Source organism: Polyodon spathula, unplaced genomic scaffold (genome assembly GCF_017654505.1).
Source record: "Polyodon spathula isolate WHYD16114869_AA unplaced genomic scaffold, ASM1765450v1 scaffolds_3114, whole genome shotgun sequence".
Classification (NCBI taxonomy): Eukaryota; Metazoa; Chordata; class Actinopteri; order Acipenseriformes; family Polyodontidae; genus Polyodon; species Polyodon spathula.
The window spans coordinates 1,631-12,227 of NW_024474578.1; the positions used below are offsets into that span (position 1 = coordinate 1,631).

Sequence of the window (10,597 nt, forward strand, 5' to 3'; positions counted from 1 at the left end):
TTTGTGGCCTCATTTTAAAACTAATAATTAAACAAATGCCACAATGAATATTATCAATGCTTAAAACATAATAACACAATATATTCATAATAAAGTTCAGTTCTTACCTACAAACAACAGTAACACATTTAAAGTTTGGGACTCGCTGTCTGTACCTTGGGGTTTACATTATCATCAGCATATTTTAAAAACACATTTCTCTTATAACAATACAATCAGTTTGTTTGAAAAATCAGTTTGTTTGAAAACCAGGCTTTAATCACCGATAACAGGTGCATAAGTGACAACTCCGCGAGCGCTCTGGGACTCACCAATGCAGGGGAGAAATAACATTGTCTGTATCTATCAATTAATCAATTAAAAAATATGTATTTCTTTAAGAAGCTTGTTATAGTTTGAAGTCTGTTTCATATCCTTTTTTTAGGCACTATTAAAATGTGTCTATTATTACAATACTTTGTATATTTATGTCTAATTAATAAAGCAACCGCTTTAGTTAAACATGTTTAAATGTACATATATATTTTTTAATGATCGTCTTGTATTTATTCTTAGCTCAGTTCTCAGTTATGGTTGCAATTCATGACTCAGCAGTTTTGAATACTCTAACAATAGTAGTTCTTACAGTATGTATGTTTTACTTCTATCGTCTTAAACTTTATATTTAATTTACGGCTCCCGCGGAAAAATGAAACGGGAGATATACATCGAAATAGCTTTGTACTATCCCTGACTATGCTGCAGCTAAATTGCTAGCTTATTGTTAGACCGCCGCTGTCACTTTCAAACACAAGTGCTTCCGGCAGTGTACTAAACGGCAAAAATAATGATAATAACAATGATAATACAGCAAATTATAAATATATAAAAAACAACGAAAATTAAAGAAAACCACAGAGATAAAGTAACGGGAAATGGGAAAGAACTATGAGGTTTCAACTGGAAATGACAGGAAAAAATAATCGCTAATGAGAAATAAACAGTAACAAGTTAATAGTATAAAAACACATTTTCCTGTTGGGTTAATGTAGACATATTTGAATAAAATGTCTTGTCTTAGTTTATTATAATGTTATTAGAATTTGGTTACAACTAAAGTCTGAGAAAATGTAATATTTCTTACCTCAGATTGCCGTTGATCACCTCTCTGAGCTCGAGCTATTTAAATAAATAAATAAATAAATAAATGCCTGGCAAACGCCTCTGCACGCGCCGGTCGTTATTCCCATTTCACCCAGTGAGAATGAACTGGTGCCAGTGGCAGAACGGCATCTAAACAATTGGGTTGTGGTTTTCTTCTAATGTTATTTTTCTTCTCATGTTATTTTTAACATAGATATAGACAGAAAATAAATGATATCATTATATTTTAGAATTAAATTATATTTATAATGATGTATATGTAATGATATTCAGAGAGGAGATGCATAAATAAATAATTGTGTCCCGCTTCCCCTGACACCTCAGTGTCGTGCAGGTGATTTAGCTGTGGGAGTCAGTACGCATATTTTTTTTTTTTTCATTAATACTTAATCAAACTGCAATCTATAAAAAAACGTATATGGAGATCTGACATTCTTTGTAGAACTACATAAATTATGTTAATCTCTATATATTTCTATAGATGTTTCCTCAACATTCATATAACTATAGAGATTCCAAAATTTTATATAGAATTCTATAGAGATTTTGTCAACCCCCCTAAAACTATAGAGATTTCACAATTTTCTATAAAACAATTTTCACAAGGGGGATCATTACCAGTCACAGCTGTACCAGGAGGGTGGGGGCTGGAGAGGCAGCTCTGCTCAACCCACAGGGAAGGTGCAAAAGAAAACAAATCAAAAACACAAACTAGTGAACAAACACAAATAATTCTAGTGCCACAGAAATCACGCAAAACAACAAATAAAAGAACTCTGAATCTTGTGAAACACAAATAAACAAAATAAAGTAAGCCACACAAACTCAACCAAACAATTGCTCAGAATAATACTGCACAATAACAGACTACTACTAGTAAATACAGTGTAGGAACAGCTGACACAAGCTGCATTAACAATTAGGGTTAAACGTCATAAATAAAGTGTATTCTATGGTTAAAAGGGTATACAATGTTTAATACAAACTTTAGAACAAATAATAAATACATAACTAGACAAGAGCACAAATTCACAATTGATTGATAAGTAGACAGAGGGGCCGAGAGTGAGGAATCGCAAAGACAGTGGCAGCAGACTTCAAGGGTGATCTCAACCCAAACAATTCAGTTTCTATACGACCCACAAAACAAACAATCAATTTTCTCACTTTCATTCTATAAACTCCAGAGCACGTCGCAGCCCTGCCCGTCCTCTCTGCGCTCTGACCTCTTGATTCTCTCCAACACAGCATATATATATAGATATATATATATATATATATATATATATATATATATATATATATATATATATATATATATAGCAGAAATGACAAACAAGGAAATTAAATTACATGATTAACCAATAGTATAGATCATGCAAGCAGAGAAAATTAACTCAACCAGTTTAATGCGTTTTGTGTTTACATTTGCAACCCACGCATAAACGCCTTCTTATAAATAGAGTACACACACACACACACACACACACACAACACACACACACACACACACACACACACACACACACACAATATAAACAAGTGTATTATCCCACATAATCTACATATACATTTTCGGACCAGTATGAAGTGAAAGTTGATATTGTTGACCCACTGACTCTAATTTGTATGCTAGATAAGTCAAAACTTATTTAAAAAAACAAAATAGCAAATAACAGCTTGAAGGTACAGTGTCCATAATAAAACACAATTCCTATGTGTGTCCTACCTGCTTAGCTTTAGCCTTTCATTCATTTTTTTTATTTTCCTCAGACACTTTTAATCTGTAAACAGATCATTTACACAAGTGTTTGATAGCAGGTGTTTCAATTCTATATGTCTAACCCATGCTACCTTTTTCAGCTTTAGTGTGAAATTTATATTGTTATTTTTTAAAAAAAAAAAAAAATTATTTGATTTATTTATTTTGCTTGGTGGTTATTTTGTTTACCCTGATCCACAGTCCAGTATAGTAATTACAGTGGTTTTTGATTAGGTTATTCTGATCACATTAACTTTTCAAAAGGAACTAATGATACAGACTTGCTGATTAAAAAGAAAACAAAAAACAGTTTTGAAGGGTTATATTCCAGTACAATATACATAGCAATTAGCAAATAGAAACATTTTAGCTACTGGGTGAACACACTGGCTTTTAAGTTTCCATTCAGATAGTCCCAGTGCAGTAAAGCAGTGTGAAAGTAAGCCAGACCACATATATATTTTGGGATTCTCTTGTAACTTCTTTTAGGTTTTGAATAGGTTCACAGAACTTCCTTGCTGCATGAGCTGTTTATTGCACAAGGTTTTATTGTTAGAAAAGAGAAGACCAAAACTGGTTACCGTTTTAACCAGTGTGTAAACATTAGCTTTTCATAAATACAAACACAAAACAAAAACACAATTTGTAACTAAGGAGATTTATTTAGTTTACTGTACTACTATACAGAGCAGATATTTCAGATCATATACCTCCCTCTGCTACCATCACAAATCTATAACATTTTTAATTGAACTGGCAACATAGTCGGTATCGTGTGTTGGAAACATGACAGTGATGTTGTACTGTGATGGAGTAATCCACCATAGCTGTCATACGACACTTTATTAATACAAACTGTTTGTGGTTTTTATTTAGATTAGCAAGGCAGCTACAGAAAGAGGTTCAGTCATCCAATTCTTTAGATTTAACAGAAGATCAAAAGGTAGGTTTCTACTGTTGCGGGGGCGCTGTTTCTCTGTACAAAACTGAGTATTTTTCATTTGATCAAAGGGAAGAGATCTGATTCGAAAAGCTATTTTCCCCTCTTGATTTGGCAATTACAGCCTTACATTTAATTTATAACTTTTAAATTTTTTTTTTTTTTTTTTTTTTTTTTTTACAATATTTGTGTCTAATACTTTTATCATAAATATTAATATGTAATTGCTTTGTCCTGAGACAAAACTCAAAGCTCACTCAGGAAAAGGACGGGACAGATTGAGCAGTAGAGGTAAAAGAGAACTAGGTATAGGGATCGAGCTGACTATAACTAAAAGAATAACAGCAAATAAAGAAGCGGGTTTCGGCGTATAAACGCAATACAGCCTGATTACGCTGCAGGTGGAATTGGGAATGTTCTCTAAGGTAGCGAGGCTGGGGTGCTGTTTTTATTGCAGTTGAACTGGTTTTCTTAGTTCATCGAAATTATTATACTCCTTATTTTGATTATATATATATATATATATATATATATATATATATATATATATATATATATATATATATATATATATATATATATATGTTGTGTGTTTGGACTGATACTTTCCTTGTTTTAGTTTTATTTGCTGAGACGCATTAACGTAAGGGAAGCACTGGCTATTGACTACTTATTTTGTGTCTGGGGCGCCCTCTGGTGTTCTCTGCTTCTCAGTGATATTTCACTTGGATATTTTTTCGGAAGGTTTGTTTTTGCACAGCGGGACCTGTCTGATGGTCTGCTGCTTTGTGGTGATCTTCCGCGATTGCAACTGCACCGCACCCCATAGAATATACAAGGAACACGTTTACTGGAGACGGAGGTTCCTGATTCCACGGCGAGACCCATTTTTATATATGTGTGAACTACTCCTTACCCAGTTCCCTATATTCTTTTCCTCTTCTTACTCTTGTTTTCCTTCCTCCCTATCTTCTCTCCCAGGGGGACTGCAGTGGTGATTGAGGCTCTGGGAGACTGGCAGCGCAGCAGAAGCCAATCCAGACGAGGCGATGCACTTTCTTGCTTGTGGAGGGACTCCGGACTGTGGTTCCTGTTGTCTTGACCATCTTCGATAAAAGCTTTTGCGTGACCTTCGGCTCCGGTTCCATTGTGGGGCTGCTTCCGACTGGCTTTTTAACATCTTTTAGTATTGTTTTAATATTCAGATTTTTCTACCGCAATCAAAGTTCTTTTACTATTTGCCAGTTGCGTGCCTCTTTGTTGCGCATCTGGTGTGTGGACCCCGGATTGAAAGGAACCTGCGTAGAGAAAAGAAAGTGTTTAGAAGTAATTGGTACTTACCTGAGTGTGAAGTCTTCTGTGTAGTACTACTAGGGGGAGTATTTCCCAGTGAGTTGGTGCTCACTAGCCAACCACCAGGTGGTGTAGTCCAGGAAGAAGATAGCCAAAGGTGACAGCTACCTGTTACACATGCACTGCTAAGGTTCTTCATATAATACAAACAAGTACACATTTGTAAAGATAAATACAGAATAAGAATCAGGCTACTTTATTTCTGATTACACTACTTGTGTCCCTGTATCTTTTTTTAAACAGTGCTTTGAAGAATAAAAATAAACAAATCTGTTAAATGCTTCCCTGCTTTTACCAGCCAATAAACCTCTGACAGTGAGTGAGGGCAGCCACCAAGTAAACGGATGCATTCCAGTTTCACTGTAACATAGCATAGAAACAGTTCTCGGGGAGATTCAAAGGATCTCCCAGTACAGAGGATGTGCGTACATGCCCTCAAAGAAAATAGACCACAACCCCTAAAACAGCTCTATACATGTATAATTACATCAGTCTTGGGATTTATGTGTTTCTGTCTTTGCAGAAAACATTAGGGAAAGTTGCAACATGCCTTGAATTGCGGAGTGCAGCTTTGGAGGTATGTGTCAGATTAATTTTGACTTTTTTTTTTTAATTTGCAAAATCAGAAGAAACAAATCAGTACAGTCATTGTAGATATAAATACATGATTGTAAATGTATTAGATGTTCCAGCCCTTAGCATATATGCTGTTTTTCACATACAGTGCTTTAGATTAAAGCTGTACCCTTTTACTAGCCACTTCCTGTACTGTAGTAAGACTGAATAATGACTGTCACATAAAACAAGTTTGTTTCCAGTACAGAATGGCATTATTGGGGGTGATGTATGTGATGTATTGTCTTTCTGTTTCCTTTAATGTAGTCCACCCATCCTGAAGAGTTCAAGCTGGAAGATTTGGAAAAACTGGAACCTAGTATGTACTTTTTAAACTGAACTGTATGCAAGTATTACATTACAAAAACAGAGCCAGCATAATAAAAACATTGTAACAAAAAAAATGAAGTTTAAACATTTGGTAAATTGCTATTCATTTTATTTTTTACAACTGCCATATCTTATGATTTAGTGTTTCCAGTTTACAAATGATGATGTTGTCCTATTTAAAAACTCATCTTGGCGTCCTTTTTTGAAATTTCTCTTTTTTTTTAACGCTATTTTAAATGATGCAGCAATACAATGTTGGGGATAGATATTCAGTGGAATCGCACCACCCTAATGGTACAGCAATAGACAGAGTGGCAGCGTGTAACGAGAGTCTCTTTTGGGAGGGTAAGGTGTTCTGACCAGAGTTCTTGGGCAGCTTTTGATTGGAATATTGAAGGTTAACCTGGCATCCTTATTAAGAATTGCCATAGCGATCAGTGTGTTCCCAATTGTTTCTCTACTTCTGATTGACAGGACACAGGTGCAACCGAGACGTGTGATCAATGTATAGATTACTTTATAATGTAGTTTATGTACAGTCAAAAAACCTTAAATTTCATTTTATGTGTCTTCTCTTTATCAACAGTCATTAAATATTCTGACTTTTAGCAAAGATTTTCCTTTTAATGTTCAGCCAGTCCCTGTAAGGTAATTTTAAGATTAGTCACCTGTTTTACATTTGTTTTTAAATATATATTTGTAATACTTTGTTGCATTGCAGGTAAGACTCAAATGAAGTTATTTCTGGCTTATTTATGCACATAACAGAGGTCACTAGTGGAAGTGTACAAAACTCAGTGCAATACAGTGATCCACTGTGGGATCATAGAAAACATACAGGGAAACTTTAAAAGTTGCTATTAAATGCTTACCTGCATCGCTTGCATTCATTATCACTACTTTGATAATGAATTACATAAGTGTACAAACCTGCCCTGACTTTCCCCAAAATCAAAAAGTGTCTAGGGTGCAAAAGTGCATTATGTTTTAGCATCTATAGAAAGACTAGAAAAATCACCAAAACTGACCATTATCATTTGAAAAAGTAACCTCCAGGCACTGGGCTGTTAATCGTTAAAGTAGACTGGATAAGCAAAGTGTGGGCTTTTCATACAGAGGTATAAACTGTATTTATTGCAAAAAATATATAATGCATTTGAATTTTTTTCCTTTTATTTAAAGGAAGATTTTAGCACTTGGTGAGGAGAGAATTTAGTTACAGGAAGAGGAGGATGCTGGAGCAGGATCACCAGATTCCTTCACCACAAGAGTGCCTGGTAAAATTATTATTATTATTCACAAGGGATCTAAAGTGGCTGTTGTTGAGGTAAGGATTTACTCTAGCTTTAGCATTATTGAAAATACAGTAAAATGGTTGCCTAAAAACTGCTGGGGTCCCCCGAGTGGCTCCCCTGGTAAAAGCACAGCTGTGTGGTGTGCAGGGTGAGGCATACAGCTCAGGTTTGCATCCTGGCTGTGCTGAGTCACCAAAAAAAATTCTTGGACATTCCAAATTGGAGAGAATTATATTTATCAAAAAATGAAACACTGAGACTGCTAAAGATAATTGTTGGAAGGTACTACACAGATATTACAATTTTAACAAATACATTAAACTGCTATTACTATTAGGAACTAGATCCAAGCAATATGTGTAATAGGCTTTCAGAAATCTTAACTGGCATGCATTAAATTGAAGATTGAGAAATACAGTATTGATATCATGTCTGATTTAGTTGCAGTACTAATACTGCTGTGTAATATGTGACTGTTTTGTTTCATGCTGTTTTTGGTTGGTCCTGCACGTAGCTTCATCATTCACTCTCCTAACCTCCTGTTGCACTCATCGGAGCTTTCGAAGGTATAGTAACATTGTTCATATTGTGCTATACATTTTTTTTGGAATGCTCTTGCATTGGCTGTTTGTTCTCGTACTGTTTAGTATATTGTTGCAGTACATAATGTAAATACTGTGGAATACATTTGTTTGTCCTTAAACCTAAGAGATGCATGTAATTAATTGCTAAAAAAAAATTCTATTGTGAATATATATTCTAATGCTTTTTGTTGTTTTCAACATGAATTAGTCATTAGGGTTGACATCTTAGTAACCTTGTATTGCTGTGAGGGGCACGAGTAATCTGTAAATAATGACTTTTTGATGCAAACTGTGATTCTATTTGCCTAATGCAAAATGATTTGTTTTCATTGTCAGGCACTTTGTTACCATGGTTACCTTCTGAACCAGAAATGACACTACTTACAATTAATATAGACTAGTTTAGACTCAGATGCTGGACAATGCTTTGATCCCTACATGAGCGTTAGCATGAAGGGTGGCTTTTATTTTTTCTAAATATTTTGGCTTGTGATTCAGAACATACTCTACAATTGTTAGGCTGTTCTAAGAAAAGGGTTTATATTAATCAACAATAATACTATTTTATTAGACATTTATAAACAGTCTTAGTTTGTCCGTGTAACAAATGTTAGTTTTTGAAATACTTTTTGATATACAGATTATAATTTTTTTGTTATGCAGATTACACACTTTTTGGTGATTGTAGTTATGAAATTTCAAATTGGACAGGAATACAGGTGCTTGATCAGTCTTGCTCTGACTAGGCACTAAATCCCACTTGGAGGGGTTTGATAGACAACACCTCTGTTGTTTACCATTTAAACCACTTCAACATGAGACCATATTACTATGTTAATAATTTTTACTTGTATTGAAATTAGTTGACACAACCTTCAGTCAGCAAAATTTGTAGCTAAACACTATTATTTTGTGATGCTGTTTTAATTTTCAGTAAATAGATATTTTTTCAGACAAATTTGAATGGGATTGATTTGAACCATATGCAAGACACTCCCTTGGTTTCACGAAAGGAAGATACATACATTCATTTTAACGTGGACATAGAAATTCAAAAACTTCTGGAAAAACTACCTAAAGGTTTGTTCCCTATCTTGCCACTTGACTGAAGTTATTTCGATGTTGACCTATTGTTGCATTGAAATATGTATTGCACAGTAATAGGCCACACAGAAGTGATCTATGTTTTCATTTAAGATTTGCTTGAATTCCAAACACAGTTTGACAAGACATCAGTATAATAATGAATTTATTTTTTACTATTGTACAGAATTTAAAAATAAAAGAACAGAAACAGTTTTTTGCTCTGCTTAGTTGAATAAAATACCACCATTAGGTGAAATTTATGGCCCATTCTGTGAATTTGAGAAGTCTCCGGGTTGCATCTGTTGTGTTGGCAAACTAGGGCCTGGAGGATAGTCCCTTGGGCTCATCTGTTGTGGTACTGGGGGGCCTGCTTTGAAGTCTCTGGGACCCATCTGTGGTGGTGGACCTTGTGGGCCTGGATAGTCTCTCATGCCTGGTGGAGGAACAGCCCCAGGAAGCATGTTTTTGGGTGGAAAGGGATAGTCCCAAGGTCCATGTGGTGGTGGAAAACCAGAGGGCAAGTCTCTCATTCCAGGTGCAAAATCCCTTAAGCCAAATGGAGGGGGCGGTCCTGGCCAATAGTCTCTGTGCGGTGGAGGTGGTCCACAACCTAGAGATATTTAAACAAAAAAAAAAAAAAGTTTTAGGATTTTGTGATGCAAAGATACTGAGATTAAATATACTGTTATAAAATTGTTTATAATGCTTATGGACTTTCAAAGTTGGGGTTATACCATTTATATTCCCTGGCACTTTTCCAAAAAGGATTTTATTTATTTATTTATTTATTTTTTAACACGAGACAGATCACACTAAGAAATGGCAACTGACGGGTGAAACTGATCCTTGATGAACTAAAATTCACCTACAGTTTATAAAGCCCTGGCACAAATAATTAGCCATGACTGAGATATTCCAGTTACAAAAAACATTGCCTAATTAATCACATGAATAAATGTGGTATACAAAAAATGCTTAAAGTATTACCACTCCAGGGCGGAGCAGGTCCATATAGCATGCGACCATAGGGTCCTCTAACTGGATGTGGAGGTCTGTAGCGAGGGCCTGGGACAGGTAGAGGATGCCCAGCGAAGGGCAGAGGGCCATATCCGTTGGGAGGTCTGGTCATTGGTGGAGGGGCAAATCCTTTTGATGGTGGTGGATGTGCAGGACCGGTCACTGGTGAATTCATGATCGGAGCCCCTGGAAATGATGGTGCATCTTCAGCTTTAGAGTTCATCTAAAAAAATGAATTAAAAAAAATCAATTACTTGGCTTAATTTAAACAAAGCAGGTGCACTTGGGAAAAGCTGCTGAACCATGCCCTCTTCCGTTAGTGGTGTATGTTATAATCCACATTTCTGGTGTGCTCCCCATATAAATACATACATTTTTATAAAGCATATCAGTCCCCACAATTAGTTACATACACCATGCAACCCTGCTCTGTATACTCACAGTAGCTGGTTCTTTTGGTGGGGAAGAAGAT

General features: G+C 35.4%; 1 protein-coding gene across 1 annotated transcript; it reads right to left on the reverse strand.

The window, feature by feature from the left end:
• Nucleotides 1–9,295: 9,295 nt before the first annotated feature.
• Nucleotides 9,296–10,576, reverse strand: LOC121311330 (basic proline-rich protein-like). Its single transcript, XM_041243909.1, has 2 exons — nucleotides 10,096–10,576; nucleotides 9,296–9,718 (listed from the first exon to the last, which is right to left on the reverse strand). The coding sequence occupies exons 1-2, from the start codon at nucleotides 10,346–10,348 to the stop codon at nucleotides 9,366–9,368; spliced, it is 606 nt and encodes a 201-aa protein (XP_041099843.1). The 5' UTR covers nucleotides 10,349–10,576; the 3' UTR covers nucleotides 9,296–9,365.
• Between the last annotated feature and the right edge of the window lie 21 nt (nucleotides 10,577–10,597).